Raw genomic sequence first — 25113 nt, forward strand, 5'->3', positions numbered from 1 at the left:
GAGAGCTGGAGGATGTCTCCCCTTAGATTGTTCAGTGGCCTCCTGGTAGGGTGCCCTTGGGAAGCAAGGGGAGAGACAGGCTTGAACCCTGCCACCCTGAAGAGGCTTGATCCATGTTCCCGGTTCCACCAGAATAGCTTGCAGAAGATGGTGCCATCTTCATCCCCTCCAGCAGATGTGGTTGTTTCTGAAAGAAAGTGGCTGCAGCTTCTGCGGGTTGTGCCAGCCCCTCTCTTTTTCTGTGAAGCCAGGTCTCACGCAGTGCTGTGCATTTCCTAGATGCTACCACGCAGCCATCCAGTGATGCTGGGGAAGATTTTTCTTTTTAATTTTTGTATTTTCTGGGGGGAGAATTTAGTGCAGATCCTCTGTCTGTAAGCTCGGAAGGAGGTCTGTAAGCACTTTGCACATTGCACTCTATCCTGAAGCCGTCCATGAGACAGAGGAGAGCTGAGGAGTTGGTAGGGCTCCACAAAGATGACAAGTTTTCAAAAGTGTCCGGTTTTGGTCTTCTTGTGGCTTTAGAAAATAATATCCCACTTCTGGTGTGATTTTGTGTGTGTGTGTGAGTGTTTATTCTTTGACACATGAAACCTTGCTTTGCTGATAGAAGTTGGAGTTGAGAAGAAGGATGGCGCTGGGTTGAAAAGCAGCTTGAGGCAGTAGCGCAGCTTCCCCTGCCTGTTCCAGAAGATGTCAAGATTTACCAAAAGTCTTATCATAATGCCTTGAAAGCCTGCCAGTGGAGCTCAGTCAATAGTTAGGACTGGTGTTTGTTTTTACGTATGCTCAAGCTATGGAGGCTGCTCGTGAGCTCTCATTTTGTATGCTTTCATAGTGGAGCCGAGGGAAAGTTGTTTTCCTGTTTGTTTGAGAACTCACACAAAACAATTCAAAATATCTGCACCCTGACCTCTGGTGGGATTGAAACAAGGGCTGAAATTGCACTGCTCGTAACTGCAGAATAAATACTGAATTTTAGTCTAGTCTTCGTGTTACAGATTGACTGCTTGAGTTGCTCCGTGTGTCCAGAAAGGGTAATTACACTGTTGTTTTAACAGATCACGATTTCACAACACCCTTAAATGGTTTAAACTCTGATTATACCGTGGGCTTTTTTTGTTGTTGTTTTGGGTATTTTTTTCCCCTTAGGGGAGAAAAGATGATTAATTTCTTCTTGTAGTATAATGGCACTGATGTCATGTGGTTGAAGGATTAAGTCCTTTTATTTTTAAAACAGTTGCTAGGGTGTTCAAACCACTCCTTTTTAGCCCTCTTTCTTGTTAGTATAACAGCAAAAGGAAAAGAAAATCACTTTCAGAAATAATCTACTTTTCTTCGAAGTTTCCATTTAACAGTAACTGTAGCTTCTTATTTTTCCAATATGGGGTGATGGGAAAATTGCCAGATATTAATAAATCATATTATCTAGTAACAGGGGGGGGTGTGGGGAACAACCAAACATTCATTCTTGCTTTTTCCCCCACAGAAGTGTGATTTAAATCATACTGTTGCAATACGTTATTAATGGAGCGATAATCTCTGGCAAGAAAACTTAAGTTCACTTCTGTCAGACAAAAAACCCAAACCTGCTGCTTTTCCTGACAAATGCTGCTAAATAAATAAGGCTATGCCGTTAGATCAAATATTTGATTTTTTTTTTTTAATTCTTTTTTCTTTGCAGAGTATTGGAAAGGGGTCCTTGTGGTGTATAGACCCAGAATATAGACAAAATCTTATTCAGGCTTTGAAAAAGACACCCTATCACCCATATTCGCATGTGTTCAATACACCTCCCACATCTCCTCAGGCATATCAAAGGTAAGAACTAGATGCATTTTACAACTCTAAATGTTTTCATCCAGTGTTGCCTGTGAATCTTGGGTAAGAGCTTAAATGTAATTAAGCGATGCAGTTTGGAAACGCGCTAAGGAAGAGAGTCCGGGAGTGGCGGCGGCGGCAGCCCGGCCTGGCTGGGCCTGTGGGACGCTTTGCCCACCCGGCCCCTGCCTGGTGGCAGCGTGTCCCCGGTGGAGCTGCCCGTCCTGCTCCCGCCTCGGCCGCAAAACAATGCCTGAAATTAAAATATGCGTATAAGCAAGCGGAGAGCTCTGAGGTGTCCGCGACTGCAACAGCCTCTGCTGGCCCTGCGGCGATCCCAGAGGGGCACGGGGCAGGGCAGCAGCCATTTTTCTGCCCTGTTTCAGTGGAACGGGCATGGGGCGGGTTTTGTTTTTCATGTATTTTTGGTCTGGCCGTTGGTGATGGCTAACGTTAGCGAAGGGAGAGGCAGAACCGACGGCTGCCATCCGCCCGGTGCGGCGGCAAGCGTTGGCTTTTGACACAGCCGCGTTCCCCTCGCTGCTGACAGGGAGATTGTTTTCTTCACTTTTTCCAAACGTGGCAGCGCTGGGCAGTTGCCGGTGGCGGCCTGCGCCGTACCGCGCCCCACGAAACCAGGACGGTGTCGTTAACCGGCCGTAGTAGGGGTCAGCAGCGTCACCGGGACCAAGACGTGACTGTGATGGCTGTTGTGGGGGGGTGGTTGGATTATGGGGGGGGTGGGGGTATTTTTTGGATTTTTTTTTTTAATTTTTTTTTTTTTTTTTAGCGTGGCGGCTGGCGGGGAGGGGCGGGGAGCGAGGCCGGGCCGGGGCCCGCGGGAGAGGCCGCCGCCGCCCGCCCTCGCCGCCCGATGAGCGTGATGGTCGCCATGGCAACGCGGGCGTCTCCCTGGCAACGCGTAGCCCAGCCGGGGGCCGTTGCGTCACGGCCCCGCCGCGCGCCGTTGCCGTGGTAACGGGTAATCCTGCCCGGCGACACGGCAGCCGCTCCGAAACCTCTGCCGAAAACGCGGATCCTCCGCCGGGTTTCGTGTCCCGCGAGGTCGGAATCGCCGGCGCTGGGGTGTTTTGGGGTTTTTTCCTCCCTCTGTTTTGGAATGGGCGGCTGAGGGGGGGGTGAGCCCGAACCCGGAGGAGGCGGGGGGGGGCAGCGGGGAAGGGGGGACCGAGGTCTCCCTGCGCAGGTCGCTCCGTCCTGTGTGTCATGAGGAGCCCCAGGAAAATATTTTCCATGCTACCACCTTTTTTTTTTTTTTTTTTTTTTCCCCCACTTTTACTTTTCCCCTGCTCCCAGCCATCCCACTGCTGCTGTGCTTCGCAGAAGGACAGAAAGAAAAATAATTTGAATAATGGCATTAAAATTGTAATTTAGGTCTTTGCACAAGGCTGGTTTCCAGAGCCTCGCTATATCATTTCTGTTGCCTTTTTAAAGAGTGTTTTAATCATGCCCATACAGATTTATTCAGAGATTCTCATATCAAGTGAAAGTGTAATGCACATCTGACACAGAAATGGAGGGATTTTGATCCCTTCTAATCCCCGCAAGCAAAAAAATCCAGCAAACACACGCAGTGGAAAGCAGGAGGATCTCCAATTTATTTTTTTTTTTTTATGTTTGAAGTGGCTGTTGCCTGCCTGGGCTGGGTTTGCCGGCGCGGCTGTGCCATTTGCTGGCAGACATTGCCACAGGAGCTCGCAGGTGGCATTTCCAGGTCGCGCTGAAGGAAGCGATGCAGCAGCGCCGGCTCGAGCCGTCCTTGCAGGGTGCTGGCCATCGGGGAGCCTGCCTGGGCCAGCTGCCCCTGCATCCTCCATGGCCACGCTGCTTGCCCCTCCTGGTTGCATTGGCCAGACCTCGGACAAAAAGTCATGCTGGCCTCTTCTAGTGGGGTGAGTAGCCAGAACCTCAGCCTCACAGCCTGCTCTCGTGTGTGGGAGAGGTGTACTGGCACGTGCCAAACGGCACAGAATGTAAGAAAGCGTTTTGAAAGATTGCCCGCTCTCGGCCATGCCCAGGTGTAGCTGGGCAAATGGCAAAGCTGTCTTCTGAGCGAGGGAGAGGGAGGGTGGCTACCGAAACACCCGCGAGCGGCTCCCAAAACTGAAAGGGAAACTTCCTCTCCCGGGAAACCTTGGGACGTCAGAGCTGCTGCTACACTGCTTGTGCTGCCAAGCGCTTTCGAGTCTTCAGTGTAATCACTGCATCCGAAAACAAAGGGCTTGCCTGGCTGCAGGAGCAAATGCCTCATAAATAGAGGCCCGAAAGAGAACGGATTTTGTATGAAGGAATTGTGGTCTCGCTGTTATTTTTAGCTGGCTATCTTTCAGCGATTCTGCTGTCAAATAAAACTTAATCTTCCCATGGTCTTCTAAAATATTTATTTATTCATCTACTAATGACTGGCAAAACATCAACACGAGGCTGGTCTAGGCCATCAGTGACTGTTGAATTAATTTAATTCGGCATTAGCAGTTGCATGGCAAAATAATTTTTTTTCAAATATATTTCTGATATATTCACAAGAAGTTGAACATTCCCTGTGCATTTGGAAAAACAGTAATCCCATATGTAAGTGATTGTTTTTGCATGTGTACAAAGACTTTGCTAACGGGTGGAAAATGTAAATCCACTCCGCCATTGTCGGATCTCCAGAGCAATACATTGTCATAGTAACAAATTCCAGGGGAAATTTTTCTGATGGTGAAGATAATATGTCTAGGAAAAAATCCTTGGGTGGCAGAGGTTGTGCTGTCCATCCGTCTTACGTAACTGAAGCCCACAACTAAGAGAGAAGCTATGTCACTTCATATTAATGAAATATATCTGGAACCAGATAATTCATCAATATTACTCCTGCCTCTAGGAATGGGATTAATTGGAGGAATTACAAGGTTTATAAGGATCAGTCGGTGCAATTCCACAGGGGCAAATTGACCTATTGCTCGTCTTTATCAGATGTTTTAAAAGAAAAAGCATACACAAATGAATCGCATGTTCTGTTTAGTATCTGCATAAGCACCTTAGGGGTGAATTGAGCACAGAGTGGAGGAATGTATTGTAAAAATATCCCAAGCAAGATGATCACTGAACAGACAAATTCTCCTTTTCTGAGCAGAGTTAATTATATCAGGTAATTTAGCTTTACAACTTCACTAGAGCATCCTGCATAAACATAACAGAGAGGGCCTTTTATGAAGGAGTTTTATGATGTGAACCCACACATTTGAATGGCTGAGTCAGTGTTGGGCTAGTATCGTTTGAGATTAGGCATATGACTCAAAGCAGGAAGTTTGGATTACATTGGGCTCCATGTATAGAAGACCATAGTTTCAGGGGAAAAGAGCAACCTGACAGTGTTTGAACATAAGAAGGAACTCAGACTACCGTTTTCTGAATTGCTACTGCAGTTCAGGGTAAACATGATCTGTAAGCTGTAAGAAGAAGAATAATATAGTAATGTGAATTATTTAATTTTAATTGGATTGGATGTGTATTCTTAAAAAACAATACTTATAACAAACAAACAAAAAAAACCCCTTGCCCTTGGATTTTTATCTGGTTCTTCTAATTGAAGTATATATCATGTCATTTTCAATGAATTTCAAGGGTGAACTAATACCCATACACAGTGTTACAAAGAAAAAGCTCTCTCCTTGGTGTGGAAAAATTGGTGGTTTAGTCTAATATGTTTCTTTTTTAATATTTACAAATTTTTTGGCAATAGCAACCTTGAAATATGTTTATACACACAAACTTGGTTAAGTAACTATGTAAGTCAGTGCCCTGGTATTTCCTCCATATGTTTTGTTCCCGGTTATCTGACTCTAACTGAACTGTAGGTGGGGATTATATCTTCTAATAGTGCTTCAAGGAGATCTTGAAATGGATTATTCTTTTCTCTGTATGTATTACACAGGGCTAGTTTTTAATTGTATTACTCCTTCTACTGCTGAAAACTATCAGGAAACGTGGTGTAAAATAACAGAAATTATTAGTTTCAGACATGGATAAAAAATATTTGAAGATTCGAGTGACAACCTAGGGGTATCGGCTAGATCCCTTTACAGACTTGTGGAGTATTATTGCACTGCTTTTCATTTTTCCAGTGTATTTTTCTAATTGTAGTTTCTTAAACCAGTGGCAAACCTTGACACATCTGTCCTAAGCTGCCGTGTAACTGACGAAATTGTGAACATGCCCAAGAGAGAAACCAAAGAGTGGTTTCTTTCTTGCATTGCTCCGGCCTGACTGTTGATAAAGGCTTGGTCGGGTTCCATGTTGGTTTGCTCCTTCCCATTGGAACGTCTCCTTGGGTGGGCTCGGTTGATATGTTCTGCTTCAGGAAGGACTGAGACCCAGAAAAACCACTTCTGCTTCTTGTGTAGAGTCGCTTTCCAGAACAGCGTTTCATTTAAATGCGCGTGGCTTCATGACCTGGTTTCCCTTTCCCCGCCCCGTGTTGAAGTGTGTGGTACAGGGCCAGGATCACAGAGGGCCTGCGGGTACGTGAGTGACCAGTTCTATGAAACTTTACTAGCCTGGGGTTTGAAGAATTTGGAGTGGCTTCTTTTTTATCGAATTTAGTGTCTCATTGCCATTTCCTGCTGCTGCTGGCTTCCCTAAAAAGGCTATGAGCTCCTTAAACCTTCATCACTTCTGCAGTGTCTCGTCTTTTCATACCTGCTTCTGATAAAAATATTTTTCCTTGTTGTTTTATCCCGAGGTAGAGATTAAGAAAAGGGGGCTTTGTGATTATGAACCCTGACTAACTTTTGAAATTTATTAATAGAGACACAATGAAAAATTTGTGAAACTTGGATTTCAGGAGGAAAGGGTTAGGCTGCCAGGACCTGCCATCGCTGCGAGCCCTGTGGTAAATGGCAGGAGAGTGGCCAGGGTGCGCTTACATTTGGATTTGAACTTTAAAAAAAAAATTGCATTTACCTATTTTGAGACTGAAAACAGTCTTACAGCTCTTAGTCCTAGCTTTCTGCTTCCATCTTGCCAGTACAAGTCCTCTGGTCACGCCATGACAAGGGTGAGGGGCGGCCGTGCCGGGGGAGTTCCCTGGGCAGCGCCTGTGCAGGGCCCTGGCTGTGCCCCAGCCCCTGGTCCCTGCACGCAATGCTGCTGCAAAAACTCTTCCAGAAGTCACTGCTGCACGCTGTCACTGTCGGTGCGCAGTTTCATACAGCCTGCTTCAGGATGGGGAACTTGGAGGCTGTTAGAGGGATGCGAAACAGCCAAGTGTTCCCCGCCGAGGACGGCTGTTGTAGATGGGCTGCTTGGGAAACTGCTGTTACTGGAACAACTCCTTCAAAAATTTGCGGGTTTTGGCTTTACTGTCACAAGCTTCACCCTTTTGCAGTTGTTTATTGAAGCTAAACCTGCATCAAAGTTAATACGTTGTAGGTTATAATTTTTGACAATGTATAAGCACTCTTCTTATCCATACACTTTGTATGTTGAGATTAGAAATGATCTTCTGTGGCCGTTTAGTGAAGCTGGTGAAGCAACCTTTTCCCATTCATGGAAAACTTTGAAATCTTTGAAGCATTGAAAGACATTGCAGGGTGTCTTCCTGCAAGAAGGGACTAAAGAAAGAAATGAATTAGTTGTCCTTTGCAGTGTGAAAACACTGATTTAATTCTGCATTATTGTTTTTGCTTTCGATAGGAAATGAAGCTGAGCATAGAGCAGTCTACTGTTGATTTCTGTGCATGTCACAACCCCTTTATCAAGATCGATCTGGGTATTTTACTTCCTGGATAGAGTCAGAAGTAGTCTTCTTTTCTTGGTATGGTGTTAAGGCAGAGAGAGTCTTTGGGGAATTTTGTTTTGCTGGTTTTGTAGTTTAGAGATCACAGGGAATGCAAGTTCTTCCAAATTGCACCCTCTGACACTATAACGTGTCTTGATTTGAAGAGCATCTATACTTTGGGATTATGCTGTTTTATTTCTGTTTTCTTGCAAGTTAAAGAACATTGGTTCTGCTTGATGCCAGGCAGGAATAGCAAAGAAAAAAGAGCTTTTGCTTGGGTGGATGTCTGTAATGCTATCAGTGCATAAATATTTGAGGATTTGCCAATCCAGGACTTGTTTTCTAAGACATTCTTATCAGCTAGTCTAGCCAGTAGACTTCTGTGATATGGGAAGTACCCCGTTGAGCATAGTTTCAGAAAACCAAACAGATCAGCTCTTACCTTTTGAAAGGAATTTTCTTGTACCTTATAGTGTGAGGGAGGTGGAGGGGAGGGGGATAAATTGGGAAAGGTGGCAGCAGACCCTGGACAGAAAAAGAAGCAGAAAGTCTGAGTCTGTCCTCTTCCACAGAACAGTTCTGTGAATCCTTTCTGCAGCGCCTTTGTGCTCAGCAGGAACGGCTGGTGGAAATACAAATAACCCTCTAATCACATCTTCGTTCCTTTCGAAATTGGATAAATGCATCTGAGCCTTCTTAGATGAGATGTTTTCAATTCTTTCTCATCCATGCCCCCAAAATAGTACAAATGTCTTGTTTCTTATTTGCCAAATAAGTAAAGGTTTGATTGAGTCTTTGTTTTGGCTGCGTGTTTGCAGATATTTGGTAAATAACTGTGAAGCAGCATCCTTAGCCTGCCATATTTCTCTAGATGCTGGGCAAACACCAGGTCCTTGCTTCACGTTGTTATTATTCGTAGCCCCATTTGTTGAACAGTCTTCCCAGTTACTTGGCTTTTTAGGCTTCCCCCACCCCCAAGCCCTGTGCCTTCTGTAGATAAATATAGCTTTATTCCAAAGATAGCTTGGAATGGTACCATCAATATTTCCACTTCAGTTCATGGGAAAAGGAAAGTCTAGGGATGTGTTTTGAAAATTTGATTAGTTTGTTTGTAAATCCCTCTCTAGCTGTGGGTATTTCCCTATGAAAATTGTTACGGTATCCTCATTGACAGAGCTGTGAATTGTTGACGGCAGAAACTTGGAAGCACGTGGATGCCTTGCTTCTGAGATGGTTTTCTGCAGCTCTCCATCCCTCTTCTTCGCTGTCCCCAGGGTGTGCTCCTGTACAGTTAGGCTATGCATTGTGCAGTGCATGGGCCGTATGGTATAGCAAAAAGCAGAGAGCATGGGGCACACCTCTCCTTTGGTTACTTGGCAGTGTTCAGTCCATCTCTAACAGCCACTGCATCGTTATTGCAGCTGCAGTAGTTGCGTGGATGGGGAAGCTGGTGTAAGGCAATTCAATAACCATTCATTGACATTTTAGCAGTTGAAAATTAGGACCTGGGAACAGGTGTTTGTATGATGCACAGTGGCTGACGTGAGCATCACGTTCATTAATCATACAATATTGCAGCAGTGGAAGTCATCTGACTTCTGCATATGAAAACATAGAATCCATGAATCATGGGAAACCAGAAATAGTATCATGATGTCTCACATCTTACTGCTGCTGGATTCAGAAAAGGGATTTTTATTTCCAGAACTCAAGTTAAATTTTTAAATTTATTTTTAATTATTCTTTCTTTTTCTTTTAGATTTTCTTCATTTCTCTATTAGTTATTGGACTTCTTTCCTTTGATTCCTTTAGTAAGACAGATTTACAGGGAAAGTCACCTTATGTGCAATTCTGTTGTAAGACTGACATTCTTAGGAAAATTTCTACTGTCATATTAGTAGTAATAAACTTTCCATGAGTAAAACAAAAGTTATGGTAACTTCAGAATCTTTCAAGTAGTAGGGAAGGGGTGGCTTTTCTGTAATGATTACTCTTGTAACTTTAAGCATTCTGCAGTTTAACTCTTCATTATTTATTTAAGATTTGTTTAGACTCAAAATAAGGTGTGTTGACTATTTCCAAGAATTGCAGCTTTGTCTTAAGCAAAAATCCGCGTGGACCTTTCATCCTTTTACTTAACCTTTGAATGGGGAATAGAGAATGTGTTTAAAGTGTCATGTTGCAGTGTATGTGAAACTCCCAATATTTGTGTAACCAATTTGTTCCGTGTGTAGTATCCTTCTGAGAATGTCAGTTCTGCTCATGGGTTCAATGGGCTTGTCTAAGGAAAGTTGCCAGGCAGACTTGCTTGCCAGCCTCTCATCGTGTTGGGACAGTCCACTTGAGTCCAAGAGCTGGAGGAACTGGCTGCAAATGATCTGGCTTCTCCCCAGGTTGTAACAGAAGGTGACAACTGCACCATAAAAAAACTGGTTTTCCATAGAGAAATGTTGAAGGGGATGAGCGTGGCTAGTGAGAATCAGTTCCTCTGTTCTCTGCACAACGCTAGTGAGAAGCAGAACATAAGAGGATCCCGTTTCATTGATGCTTATGGTGTGACTGTGGAAAATCCTGACAAGGTGAGGTCTAGGTGATCAAGGCGGCCCATCTGGCCTCGAGTTACCCATCAGAGGTAAAAAATCTGAACTAGGTGATGGACCCTCAGCCTGGGCTCTGAGCCAGCTGACAGCAGATTGGGAGATCTAGAGCTTCAGGGGAGGGTGGACTGACCTTCAGGCCTCGCGGACCAGCTGGTCTTTGTCCTGAACAAAATCCTCTCTGGCTTCTTTATCTCTCAGACATAGGGGGCACCTGCGTACTAAGCGAGGCTTATCACAGTAGTGTTTCCAATTACTTTATACATACAGTTAAAAGCGCCGTTGCATTTCATACTCGTGTTAGGTGTCCACAGGTAATACCTGCCTGTGTATCTGACCCAGTATTCCTCTAAGTATCAGTCTTTCTCCAAAAGATTTTTTTAAAAAGCACAGGTATCCTAAATCTGTAGAGCTTCTCCACTATCATATTGCCGTGCCAGTGGCCCTAAATCTTAAAGTGAAAGGAGTTCCCCTTGAAAGCTATTTATTTAGTAGGTATTTATCCTCAGATAAAAAGCTCAAAACAAGTTTCAACAGGTTAGTCTTTTTGAATCTTTATTAGCCAACACGCTTTTCTGGGATACTTGTGGTATCCCAGCATATAGATATGTGTATATACTGTATTATGCTCATAGTATAGTGTCTAAATATAGTTTGGTATGCTTTCTGGAGAAGAGAAGTTTTTTAATTTGTTTGTTTGAAGAGAGTAAGTTTTGGGATCATTTTCTTTGTTAATATTTGAATGCTTGAATCGTGATTTTTTTTTCATCATTATTGCGAGTTATGACTTCACTTCTGATGTCATGAAACCTCAGCTCAGGGCTGGAGTTGCCATATGCAGGTCATGATTAGTGGCAATGTTTTGTGTGGCTTTTATAACTCTCTTCATCACCTTGATACCTGGATTTCTGTTGTATCCAGTTTTTAATGTGTGTGAATCTGTCCTCTGATTTTATGATCCTACCCTGTAAAAGTGATATTCCTTCCATTTTGATGGAACTGGGTTTTGTATGAATAAAACTATTCTGCTGGAGTTGTTTCCTTTCACAGGAACTTATGTGGCTCAGAGGAATAAAAACTGAAAGGGCTTAAACAGTGTTAAAATGTCTAATTTTGAAGTTTTCGAACAAAAAGCGTGTATGTATGTAGTTTCAGAACAAAAAGACTCTAGTCTTTTTTCATACTGAAACTTTTTTACACTTGGGTTTTGAATTTTGATTGGAAAAATCAAGCTACTTGTTTCATCGGAATGAAGTACTCATCTAAAAAACTGTTTTTTGGAGGAGGTGGGAGGTCTTCAGTAGAGAAATTTCCATCCTCAGCAAAGCCCTGTATGGCTGGGAAGAGCCTGTCTACCCCCGCGCGTTCACCTGTTTGTCCCAAACTAAAAAGACAGGAGGTGAGAGCTACGGCTCTTCCCTTGTCCGATGCGCTTTATGCTACAGTGCCCTGATAAAATGTTCCTTCCCCTTTCCCCTCGTGAAACAGAAGCACTCAGGACTTGCACTTCCTGGGTTTGTTTTTTTTTTTTTCAGTAAAGCCATTACGAAACTCTGAAGGTTTTTTTTGGTGATTTGTACTGTATTTTTTCACAGATGTTTTGACTTAATTTTGGGAACCCCACGGTTGTTTAAAGAAAATCTTGTCAAGCAATTTTGGTACATCTAAACCTAAATCAGAATTAAGAGGCTGTGTTTTAGATAGATTCCAAGAAACTTGTTGGCTTGCTTTCTGTTCCAGGTGGCCTTGAAGGCAGTGTGTATGTGTGGGGTGCTCATCGGTGGCATATTGTGAAACTGTTTGTAAAAAGCAGCATTTGCCTCTTTTTTGGTTTGGGTTGTGTTTTTAGTTTTTTTTTTTTTGGTACTGGTTAAAAAAGCAGGGAGGAATGTTTAAACAGTGTGTAAAGTAGTTAGTGGAACTTGCTACCACAGGAAGATGCTGAGGCTAAGGATTATACAATAGTCCCCCAAAAGGTGGAATTTTGTTTAACTACCACGTCCAGAGCTGATCAGATGCATCTGGAAGAGGATACTAGACCTTGTGGGATTTTTAGTTTTAGGTCATTTTCTCCGATACTTCGGGTCCACATGGGCTGTAGCAGCAAGCACAGATTTACTGTGCTATGCCGCTCTTCCACTTTCTGTGAAACTTCCATCTCTGGCATTGCGTCGTGGAAAACCTGGACCAAACAGGCTGTTGCTTTCATCCAGTTTGGTGGTTTTGATGTTGTTATACTTTTGATAAGATTCCCTGTTTTGAGTCTGAGGTTTGGTTTTTTTTCCCCTATGACTGGATGTTGTTCTAGTGATAAACGTGCAAACCTCTGGGGGTTTCAGTGCACAGGTATATGTCTATACAGTGTACTTTTTATGTCAAAAGGCAGCCTGGCTGCCAGGGAAGCTGCTCTCTTTTGTCCTTAGAAACAAAATGTACTGTTCTAGTCCAGGTGACCTATTTCCATTACAAAAGAGTAAACACTCTCAGCAACAGTGATAGGGGAATTGCTTGAGACAACTAGTCTGAAGTGGGTTTGTGTAAGCAGTTTGACTAGCAAACACATTACAGGAGTTCATTTTGTTGATGAATAACTTGCGGATACCAGAAGAGGAGCACTGGGAAGGGTGAAGTTGGTTGGGTTGTCACGTACACCCCTGTACCTGTTTACAAAGGAGCATGGTTTCCACCTCCGTGTTTGAAGATGAAAGGGGAATGGCTAAAGAGATTGGCCATCTCAGATACGAGCATGGATCAGAGTTTTATAAAAGATCTTTCCTTTCTTTTCATCCTGACTCATTTCTGCTTTGTTGGCAATCTCTTCCTGTTAATTGCCAGAACTCGCTCTGTGGGCTCATGCGTATACTTTGGTTATGTATAGTAATTTTTCATTGCTCTGCTCTTAAAACATCCAAGATTGCACAGCCAATGGGTCTTGCTAATACAAATGTAAATGTATTTCTTTCTTGGCTTGCTGCAGCATGCGTGCACTTGTTAAATTTTCTTTTCATTAGCTTGTATGACATATTTTTGGTATCAGAATCAGTACTACACAGACTTTATTTATGAAAGTGGAATAACTGTAGTATACTGTTCTGCCCTTTTCAAAGGTGGTAGTCAGTGTCCAGCTTACACAGCTGGTGGTTTTTTGCATTTTTTGCTTATGGCCCTCAATACCTGACTGCTGTTGCTAGTTGTTCTCTGTACTGCAGTTGTTGACCTCACTGATGGGTTCTCTATGTTGTCTGCCTGGATAATATAAATATTGCAGAGCTCTACGCCTCTCACTGCTTTTTTCTGTAACTATTTTTATCAGGATTCCATTATATATCCTTCCAAAAGAAATTCTGTTCAAACAGTGATTACAGGCTTGACGGAAAACCTCCTCAGGTTAGTTTGAAGAACTAGGGTGCTCGGAACAGGCTCTTTCTTTGACACTTTAAATTTTGTGTTTAGAATTGTATATAATTCTGGGTTTTAGTCTTGTGCGACTGTGGTGGTGGTGTTTTTTAAGACAGAATATGTGAAATTTAGAAAAATTGATTACATAGTAATGCAGATGCTGAAGACTGAGTTATTAACAATGCAGTGATGCTTTAAAATGTCCATGTGGCATTGGGAATTCATAACTGGTGGCAGTGCAAGATGCAGGTTTCAGTAAAAGTATATGAAAAAGAGATGTAAATTCAGCCAATTTGGGGTTATTTGGGTGTCATTATTTTTTATGTTTAATCCGGATTATCAGATGGAGAAAAAAATGTAAACAAAAAGGAACTGGGTTACTTTAATTATGTAACTTTCCTGAAAAGGCTTTTTTCCAGGCAGCTGTCTGATGAATGTCAAAACTCGTAACAGCTCCCCAAGTATTTAAGATCTCTATTAATTGGAGAACCTTCTCTATATGAAAAATTGTTCTCTCGTTAGCTGTTTTCCATATGAAAGATGAAGACAACCATTTTTCTCATGAGATTAAAAAAATACAACAATTAAATAGAATGAAATAATTTTCTAAACTTAAGGGAATTAATAACAAACAAAGTTTCTGAGGCAGCCAGCTTTTATTTTGCTACTTGCAAGTATAACATAATGTAAAAGGAAGACTTTATACAAACACATTTATTCCATGAAAATTTTAAGAGCCATAGTCAGCTATATAGCTAAAGCGATGCAGATCTCTTGGTTATTGAGTATGTTTTGCTGCTTTTGCCTTCAAATGTAGAAATAGACTTGCTCAGATTTGGGGGGAAAAGAGAATGGAAATTTGTGCTGGAGCTGCTAGAACTGGTCTTTTTCTGTCTCCCTGGGGATATTGCCATCAAATCCCTGCTTTGAAACAGGGGAAGTTGTACTGATGAGCTCTGTATTTTGTAATGAAATGAAACAAGAGCTTTAAGAGTTCAGTTTGTGTTGTGTGGCACTGGGGGGTGTGGGGAAGTTTATTTTTGCCTATTTCTCTGCCCATTGACCGTCCTCTGTTTGCTATGGTGGGTATGAGATCTAGCACTCTGTAGGCGGTACTCTCAGACACTAGAGTTAAAAACCCAGCTAGCAGTTGCCATCTGATCAGTTAAAACCCCCCAAACTATTGGAGGAAACTTTTCACAGGCTGTTTGGATTTGCTACTGAATTTGCCCTTTGGCTAGCCTAAGACAACTAAAGCATACTTGGGCTTTAACCATACCAGGGGAGACAGTGGCATGCAGCAGTCTCCAGACTGGTTCTCAACCAGCTGCCTGAGGACCCTGGGAGCAGCATCTTCTGATTGTTCAGCACAGGGTTGGTTTTGGGATTTCGTTTGGTTTTGTGTTTTTTTTTTCCTTTGTTATGTGTTTTCTTTGTTTTTTCTTTGCAAAGCCATGTTAAGATGTTGCTGCTCTAGTAGAATAGCACACTGTCCTCTCAGTTGTGCTAGTGAAGACATTTGAATAGCTGCACTGTAAATGAGATCCTGGTGATTTATTATTTTAAGGGACTGGGACTTCAAGGAGGGATGAGGGCTTTCTTAAAGCTTTCCTACCATAGGAAATGTCATTGAACCATAATTTCACTGAAGCTAGTTAGATGATGTGGGGCTGTGCTAGTAAAATTATGCTAAGACTCCCAAAGCAGTTTCTGTGCAGAAGAACACGGAGGCACCATTGTGCTTAGTGTTGACCCAGGTGTATTCTGGTAGGTGAGTGCTACAAACCTGCTTTAAAGGTTTCCTGACTTGCAAACCTGTGTTCTCAAGTCACTTATGTGCTATAAAAAGTTTTCCAGTACTGGGTAAAACAACAATCGGGGAAAGCGGTGTTGCACCTCAACTTCATGATTCCTCATGATCTTCAGGAGCTTGGTGAGAGAGGGTAATTGGCATGGCACAGTTCAGCAATCTGCTGCGTCTCTCAGCCTGGGCTCTAATGAAATAGCAGTAGAGCAGCCTGGGCTGGCACAGGAGTTTGGACCGCACCGAAGTGGAAAATGCTACCTGGAGATTCCGACCTGGGGAGAGGAAACGGATGACAGGAACTGATCTTCTCTTGCTGTCTTCTGATTTCCAGTTTTCAAACTGCAAGGTAAAAAAGGGAGGTTGTTTTGATGCTGTAAACAAGTTAACAGAATCCCTCTGTGAACGCAGGTGCTCGGTTTTTGTGGGGACGTCTCTCTGGCTCTGTTGTATTGCTGTTATGAACAGACTTTGACACTTGGATGGAAAACTTTCCATTTTAATAGCATGTGAGGAGGAAACAAGTACACAGACTCTGGCTTATCTTTTCTTGGTCACTGACCAGGCGCAAATAATGAACTTATTAGACTGAATTAATCTCTTAAAGGAAGTGGTTTGAAATCCATCTGGTAGAGTGCTGAAAAGCAGACTCAATAAAATCTTAGAAAATTGACTGTAGGAAGTTTTCTGTTGGCAGAAAGCTGAATTGGATGACCTGAGGAGAGTCCTCTGTCTGAAATTTCTGACGCAAAGGCAAACAGAAATAAGCGATGGATCCTGAGCACAAGGTTTGCAAACTGCATTTTCAAGGGATGGAGAATTTAAATGCACTTGTTCCAGCTGATGTTCTATAACACAAGTCCCTCAGTGAGGTGTCATGCTGTGGGTGGCTTTAGGGTGGTGGGGGAACCTAACATTCAGAGGACGGTAGCATGCACAGAACTAAGCGTACTTATTACCTACCTTAATTCAAAAGCCACCGGGGCACCGCCTGATCTCAGGCTTCATGCAAACGAAGAAAAATCATCAGTAATTGCAGCTCTGTGTTCAATCTTGCTATCAATTTCTGTGACCGGAGATAAATGACACGTTCTTACTGTGTGGCTGTTGCGTACCCACACCATTTCTAGATGGTACTTGCAGTAACAGACTGTGTTTTTTTTCTCCAGTGACAGTCAGATGCTGGCTGAGTGTGCCAGAGAGTATGTCTTTTTACACAGAAACCTTTGGTGTTGCCTGTTTGCAGTAGCAGTAGATTCCCTAAACCTAGTGAGACCTTGTGTCTTGTGTGCTGGCTTCTGCAGGAGTCTCGGCACCTGACAGTCTGGCTCTTATTGACGCTCCACAAGAAGAGTTGATCTCTCAGGAGAGTGAGAAGAGCTGTATCTTTTTCCTTTTTTAATGCTAACGTATTCTTCATGGCATACCTGCTTGCAGATGCCTAAGGGCTCGCAGTAGTGAATGAGGGTGTGGATGTAGTCGCAATTGCATTTAGACTCCAGAGCACTCCTTGGGGGTACAACGGAAGCAATGTGTTTCTCATCACATGGATTTTCTTGTGTTGTCCTTCGGTTTCAGGACAGTCAAAGACACTGTACAATATCCAGGTGTCAAAACTTTATGTGGACTCTGGTGATGCAGTCCTACCAGCTTGAAAAACTTTTGAAGCCTTGGGCTTATTTTGCCTGAATTAAAAAGTAAGCTTTTGGCTTATTTTGCTCAAGGTTAGCCTTAGGTTTGCTAGAAACAAGTGTCCATTGGAAATAGCTTTTTTTGTGGTTTTGTTTTAATGCACTGGCTAGATTGAAGTTTCCAATTACAGAAAAACTAATTTTGCTTCCAAGTCTGGCTGGGAAATGGTCAACACTGATAGTCCCTCAGTAAGAGAAGTCATTGTTCCTTTTTGGCACTACCTGCAAATACAGTCATTAGCTGAAAAGTAGCAGGCTTTCTTAAATCTCCTCTTTGCTCGTTATTCTTCAGGGAATTGTATTCTGGAATACTTCTTAAAAAAAGGCTGTTCTTTCACCGCACTCAGTCCTGTCACATCGACGTGTTCCCCAGCAGTGCCGCAGGTGGGGTGTGCGGGGCTCTCCCTCGCTTCTCTCCTCCCTCCTGCTGCCAGTGGAGCTCCGGAAAATGCCGTGGCTGCCTGTGCCGCCTGGCGTTCCCGTCTGGTGGGGCTGGGCCCAGGGCACGACGGCCGTCGCGACGCCCAGCCCGCAGGCGGCCCGCAAACCCGTTTTGCTCCTCGAGCAACAGTGAAACCATTCTTTGGCCCTGCGAAATCTTGGTGCTCCCGCTGTGCAATTTAAAGACAAAATGCTTCCTGCTAATTATTAACAGTTACTCTGTAGGAACAGACTCATTATAGGGGCGCTGAGCCCTGGCCCGCCGTCCTTTTTACCACCTGAACAATGCGAGAGGGAGGGGGAAGAAACGGGGAGAGAAACTGGGAGTGCTGGCACCAATTAGTCCCGAGATTAGTCCTGAAAGAGGATTGCAATTTCAAGGCCAAAAAGAGTAGGGAGTGGGTAAAAGGATTTGAAATGAGATTATAGGACCTAAAAGCGCCTTTCTTTTGTTAGGGAAATAATTCAGCAGTTTTGCTCGAGCCAGTGAGACAATCCAGTTTAGTGGCTGAAGTGGGAGATGTGTGTCCTGTTGCTTTTTAAGGTTCTTTAACTAAGTTGATCCCCAGTTGCATTTGTTAGTGCTTCCTGCGAAATCAAAGTGTTTTCAACAAACAAACAAAAACACGGAGGAAAGCTATTGCCTCATCAAAAGGCCCGTTGTTTTTCAGGAAGCTTATTTGTATTCTTTAAAAGGGAAGCCAAGGAAAGGAGGCAGATTGAGCTCCCTTTTTTAATTTGAGGAAACTTTTTCTGTTGGTTACTATGAGACCAGCGCCGGAGTCACCTTTTCACCACCCATCCTATAGACGAGTTTCAGAGACAGTTTTTTGTTTGTTGGCCTGCTCAGAGATGCAAATCAGGCAGTTCCTGGTTCAATTAAAAGCTCCATCTCCTGTCAGTGCCATAGTGGTGTACATCGTTCCCTTCCTCTGGGAGGAAAGCCGGCACTAAGTCCTGCCGCCCTGTTGAAGAGACCACGATACGCACTCCTGGTATAAATAGTCTGGGGCTGAAGACTAGAGCTTGCTTGGAGACAGCAGAAAAAGAGGGCTTCTCCCCCTCCCTCTCCCTCCAGAAAAAGAATTTCAAAAGGAAGAACTGCAGACAGACACTGTGGATTTTATAGGAAGTATTTTGGTTTAGTATATTCACAACTGCAAGACTGCATGAAATGGTGGCTCTTTTTCTGCCCTTCCCAAGAGGGAAGCTGTTTCTCTGGGGTGGCATAGACTCAGAACGTGTGGAGGGATCACGAATGTATCTGTTACCAGCTTTTTTCTTTCTGTTTGTGTTTCTTTCTTTCCTCCTTTCTTTCCTCCTTTCTTTCCTCCTTTCTTTCCTCCTTTCTTTCCTCCTTTCCTTCCTTCCTTCCTTCCTTCCTTCCTTCCTTCCTTCCTTCCTTCCTTCCTTCCTTCCTTCCTTCCTTCCTTCCTTCCTTCCTTCCTTCCTTCCTTCCTTCCTTCCTTCCTTCCTTCCTTCCTTCCTTCCTTCCTTCCTTCCTTCCTTCCTTCCTTCCTTCCTTCCTTCCTTCCTTCCTTCCTTCCTTCCTTCCTTCCTTCCTTCCTTCCTTCCTTCCTTCCTTCCTTCTTTTTCTTTCCTTCTTTTTCTTTCCTTCTTTCTTTCCTTTTCTTTTTCAGTGGAACTTCTCAGTGTGAAACACCTGCTTAGTCAGGCTCAAAAGCCCCGCTTTCAGTTTGCTATGCCCACAAGTTTAGGGGAGTTTCTTGACATGGAGTAGTGAGTTCTGGCATTCTCTTGATTTCCCTCACTGCCGCATTTCACACGAGCCCTTGTTAAACCTGCTTTCCTAGGCAAATGCTTATAGTTGCCTTCCAGTATGGCACTCAGAGGTTGATGGGCATCATCTTGCCATCCAAGCTACTGTAACATGAATAATGGCCAAGATTGGGTTGTATGGGAAATACGCTCTTTGAGAAAACCTCTTTTAATAGGGGGGACCTTTTTTCTCTAGACAAAAACATTAAAATAGGACATTCTGCTCTTTGTTCTTGGAGCTGAGCTGTTCTCTTTGGACTTGTTTATAAACATGTTTTAATTCCCATCCAAAGCACTTGTTAAATGCTACATTTTTGTCCATTTTGTTTTTTATTCCATTATGCTGCTCTCATACAATCTAGTAAATCTGACTTGCTGCTTTCTAGACTTCACAACCTACTCTAGAGTCCCCCCCAAGAGGGAATGAGAGACCAAGAGGCGAACCCACCAGTAGAGTTTCCACACAAATAGGGAGAAGGGAGATTGGTGAGGGAATGCAAGCTCTCGTCCTGTCCATGGGACTTGTCTAAATGGCTTAATAAAGCTTTAGTTATGAAGTTGTCCCATGCAGAGATGCTAAGGGCTCTACAAAATAGCCATAAACTTTCTGAAGTAGGATAAAGACGATAATAAAACCCAAAAGGGATTCAGCAAAGGGGATAACGTGGGGGAGGAGACAGCTTAGGCAGGGATAAGCAATGAAGACAGAATGGCAAGTCTTCTTTGTAGGTCAGCAAAAATTGTTTGAAAAGGGTAAAGAGTGCACTGAGATGACAGCATTTTCTGCTGATACCATCCAAGTCCCGCTTCACTTCAAGTCATGTTGCTCTGCGATGTAAAATTTAGGCCCAAGGATTTCTAAAAAGGTGGTTGAGCGTGTTCCAGTTGAACTGAGAGCTGCAGGTGGTATTTGCTGCACCCAGCAGAGGCAGCTCTCTGGGTGGTTCAGTGCTGCCAATGGCCGGGCTTACTGCTTTCCAGTTTATGCCTACTTATTTTCAGTCCTTTGTGTGTTGGCGGGAAAATTCAGTGATGCACTGTAGATGACACTGAAAAAAAGAAACCTGAATAGCAACGAAACCATTAACATGAGAATTAACTGGAGTGGTCTGGCAAAGTCATTTGTTTCATTTCCCCCGCCCCATGATTTGTCAGAAGTTACACTAACACGTGAAGAAAATATTTCTGCTTAATTGGTTGTAGTAGACGGATGCGCTATAAATTAATTGCCTCTTTAATGTTTAAAAGGTTATGTCCCATTCATTTTATGACTGATTAGTATCATTTCACTAGAATGAGCAAGCTTGAGGTCATCTGATGTTTGAAAAGCGTAGTTTGTTGCTTTCTGTGATTTGCTGCTTTAGAGGGCACAAATGCTATCTGGGGATGTCAGGGTGTCAGTGTCTCTTTCTAAACATCAGTGAACCATAATTAATTGTTTCCTGTAATCTAACTCATTGATTTTCTATGTTTGAGATGATCCAAGGAACTGCTTTACTCCAGGGATTAATTACAGAGAGAGAGTGAGAGTGCACATACACTCATGAACATATTTTTGCTAGTTAATACTAATGAGGATTTCTTGCGACTGCATGGCAGACACTGATTCAACTGGAAGGAGAATTACACAGTATCTGATGGATAGCCATGCCCATCCTTAGCAGCTCCTTTTAGTGCCCGCAAAGATCGTGCTCTTCGTTAGTGAAATACCTCTGGTTTTGGGGTTGCCCACCAGCAGATGGACCTCCCAGACCCTCTTGGTTCATTGAGGAGGGAGCTTGTGGTCTCCTCCACTGGCTGTTAAACCAGAGCTGTTCGGCAAGGGGCACAAGGGATTGATGGATTGTCATATTTGGTTTTATTCTTTAACTTTCTTGAGCTTTATCAAGAGAGAGTGAATGGCCTAAACTCTCCTCCTAGGCTTTGTGTTTTGGCACAAGGTTGTTACCAAACTGCTGTTTAGATACACCATGTGGAAACAGTAAACCTAGATATTTGCAACTTTTAGTGATGAAAGCAGAGATGTAGAAACTAGTATCTCATCACAAAAGCAATTGCCTGCCCACCTTCACCTTTCCTCATACAGCCTTTATTTCTACAGCTCTGGTTTCTGCTGAGAATCTCAGAGTGAAGAGCAGTGTGCTCTTAATGAGTCATGTCCAATTTCTGCACAAACAGCTGAGGAGAAGCAGCAAATGGAGGGAAATGTAGACCAGATCGCAGGTTCCGCCGAGGAAGCCAAGATTTTTTGAAATGACAGTGTTGTAAGACAGGTTTCTGGAAAAGTAGTCTCCTTCTCGGGAGACATCGGCTTCATCGGTTGCATGAAGAATTGCTGGCTTAAAGGTAGAGGGGTGACTTCTTGCGATAAGTTATGTGAAGGTCAGCTTTTCTTTTCCTTATTGAGTTCCTTCATTCATGCAGGTAATATTGTAACTTGAGAAAATTATTAAAATATTATTAAGTATAATGTTAGTATTCTCAACAGGCTGAACAGCTGTTTGGAGAGGTAAGGATTAGGGATAAAGATGCACACTGAATTTTATTTCCCATTACAGGTGAGAGGTTTATTTTTCCACTAAGATGAACGTGGCTAAAGATAATTTAAAAATGAGTCAAAATGAAGTCCTCTGAGTATTCGTTTACAGTTAGAATTGCAGAACATGCAGAATTCATTATTTCATAGCTCTGCTTTGAAAATGTTAAGTAAAAGATACTGGGAGTTGGGTGCTGTGGTTATTGCTGCTGTAAAAATAACTAGGAGTGCTGAGTGTTCTGGACACCAGAGAAGAACAGATCACGTACAGTTCCCAGCCACAGTTCAATGGGGCTTCTTTATTTTGGCAGAGGCTGTAAAGAGGGAAGAGGCTTAGGCAGCTTCTGCAGTGTAAATACCTGTGAAGTCGCATCTTCTCTGCCCCTTGAATTTGAGGCTTTGTTGACTCGAGGATTTTTCTGGTATAAATAGAAAATTTCTATCTTCTCCTGACTGGATTGGGCTGATAAGATACAATTTAGTCAAACTTGTGCCGTTTGCTTTAAATTTACGGTACAGTGGAGGGCATATTATAGTTCTGCTTTTAATTTCCTCTGCATCCAACCTGAGGCATTTGGGAGCTCTTTAGGAAAAGGACTGAACTCTGGTAGGTGCAACTAATGTCAGTCAGTGATGAGGAGCCTTCATACAATTGCAGTGTGGGTTGTCAGCGGGGGCCTGGAGTTGGGGCGTCCGGGGGCAGGTCCTGGTCTGCCACGGTTTACTGAGTCTTTTGGAGGTACGTTGTTATCTCGGTGTGTACGTTTTCCTTTCTGTGAATGGAAATGGTATCTCTGTAGCTCTGTGGGTGGGAGAATTGATCCAGGTGATGTCTCTACAATGCTTCCGAATGCAAAAAAATACTATATTCTCTTCCCTTTTTTGTTACATCTGTAGATCCAGACTGCGAGGTGAAACAGCCTGGTGTTAGGTGCTGTAATTTCATGTGAGTGTTGGTCTGTCCCTCCCCCGTCCCTAAAATACAGCTCTGAGTTGTTCAAACTGAGTAATCACAGGAATGTGAATGAGTGAAAGCTGACAAATTTTGCTACTAAATTTTTTATGCCTTAGCAGTTTATTTCTAAAAATGTACCTCTAAGGATAACTTGGTATTTATGCATCAAACTTCTGTGTTGGTGACAGAAGCACCCACAAACTGTCATTCATCTTTTGAGCACCTCGCACGCTGTGCAGTAGGATCCTCAGGCACTGATCTTCTGGGGCGTAAGAGTGTGACCGTTGAATGCAGGACTCGGGTAGTAGATACGCCGGAAGAGGTAGAATTGAGATGAATCAAAAAATGTAACTGGGGCTTTCCAAATACATGAGTACTTGACTTCTTGTTTTCTTGTTATTATTGTCATCGTCATGTTTTCTGCTTTTACGTAACTTTCTGACATGTGCATCAAACACTTTGGTGTATGGGCCTGCGGCTGCAATCTCTGCACGCTCCTCTGCAGCAGTGCTGCAGAGCCTATAAGCACATTAAGCTTCCCAGGGAAAAATACCCTCAGCATCTGGGAGAGGTTAAATGTTCCAGGGGAGAGGTTAAACATTCGTTTTGTCCTCTGCTGCTGTAATTCCAGAAGCCAGATTAGTTCTGAATCATCTGAACCACATTCATTCAAGATTAATGAGAAAGACCAAGTATGGAAAATTTCAGCTGGTAAGTGCCTTGGCTTTGAGCAAGTGGTGGAGGGGGAGTTCAACCTGGCAGCAGCCTGCAGGTCATGCTTAGTTTTGAGTTTCCTTAGTACTTAAATTGGTGAAATGGGGAATCGCACCATACCGGATAAACAAGAATTTCAGCAAGCGACATGAAGCAAGTTGGGGTGGGGGGGATTTAAAGGCTTCTCCTTCCTTTTTACCATCTATTTCTGTTTCATTGGAGATCAGATTTGCCCTTTCGCATATGCACGTGTTTATAACTTTGTGCATGTTCAAGGTACATTGTTGTCTTTAAAATTAACAAGTAGCATATTCGCACTAATGGGTGACAAGCTGTTCTAGCAGAGATGTGCATACCGTTAATCTCAAGTCCAACTGACTGACTGGCCATGGTTAAGCCGGGGTTAGAAATGTGAGTGGGAGCCTCATGTAGAAAGTATTTATGAAATCCAGGCAGGTCTACCAGCAATGCTGTTTGAAGTTCTGCAAAAATAATAAACGGAGAATTCAGGACTAGAATAACAGAAGTCAGTTGGGTGACCTTGGGCTTTTTAAAAATTTAATCAGTTTCAATTAGGGAGAAATGCTGCTTTTAGTAGAGCTTCTGCAACGTTGAACCTGGGTGGCAGCTCTGCAGTTTCACTGCTGTTCAGTCGCTCAGGTGATCAGTGTGGAAGTTCACAGAATCACCGAATGGCAGGGGTTGGAAGGGACCTCTGGTGGTCATCTAGTCCAACGCCCCTGCCAGAGCAGGGTCACCCAGAGCAGGCTGCGGTTCTCCAGAGCAAGTTCTCTAAAGCCTTGTCTGCTGTAGTATTAACTATCAAACCAGACTCTTTACATCAAGTTTAAAATGAATCACAGAATCATAGAATCACAGAAACTTCAGAGTTGGAAGGGACCTCTAGAGATCATCTAGTCCAACTCCCCTGCTAAAGCAGGATTGCCTGGAGCACATTACTCAGGACTGCAGCCAGGCGAGCCTTGAAAATCTCCAGAGAAGGGGACTCCACAACCTCCCTGGGCAGCCTGTTCCAGTGCTCTGTCACCCTCACTGTAAAGAAGTTTTTCCGTGTATTTGAACGGAACTTCCTATGTTCTAACTTGTGCCCGTTGCCCCTCGTCCTGTCACTGGGAACCAATGAAAAGAGTCTGGCACCATCCTCCTTCAACCCACCCTTTAGATACTTGTATGCCATAATGAGGTCTCCCCTCAGCCTTCTCTTCTCCAGGCTAAAGTCCCAGCTCTTTCAGCCTTTCCTCATAAGGGAGATGCTCCAATCCCTCAGTCATCTTGGTTGCCCTACGTTGGACCTGCTCCAGTAGTTCCCTGTCCCTCTTGAACTGGGGAGCCCAGAACTGGACACAGTATTCCAGTTGTGGCCTCACCAGTGCAGAGTAGAGGGGGAGAATGGTCTCCTTCGACCTACTGGGCACAGTCTTCCCTATGCAGCCCAGGATTCCATTGGCCTTTTTGGCAACAAGGGCACATTGTTGGCTCATGGATAATTTACTATCTACCAGGACCCCCAGATCCTTCTCCTCAGAACCACTTCCCAGCAGGTCCACCCCTAACATATACTGGTGCTTAG

The 25113-nt window shown here is 43.5% G+C and overlaps 1 protein-coding gene across 9 annotated transcripts in view; it reads left to right on the forward strand.

The window, feature by feature from the left end:
• FOXN3 (forkhead box N3) overlaps positions 1-25113 on the forward strand; it is a 215420-nt gene that overhangs the window by 108056 nt on the left and 82251 nt on the right. For all 9 annotated transcript variants that reach the window (XM_063333955.1, XM_063333954.1, XM_063333953.1 and 6 more), the window contains one exon: positions 1685-1821. In XM_063333955.1, the coding sequence (XP_063190025.1) occupies positions 1685-1821 (137 nt within the window). The remainder of the gene's footprint in view (positions 1-1684; positions 1822-25113) is intronic.

The sequence above is a fragment of the Chroicocephalus ridibundus genome, chromosome 4, assembly GCF_963924245.1.
Source record: "Chroicocephalus ridibundus chromosome 4, bChrRid1.1, whole genome shotgun sequence".
Classification (NCBI taxonomy): domain Eukaryota; kingdom Metazoa; phylum Chordata; class Aves; order Charadriiformes; family Laridae; genus Chroicocephalus; species Chroicocephalus ridibundus.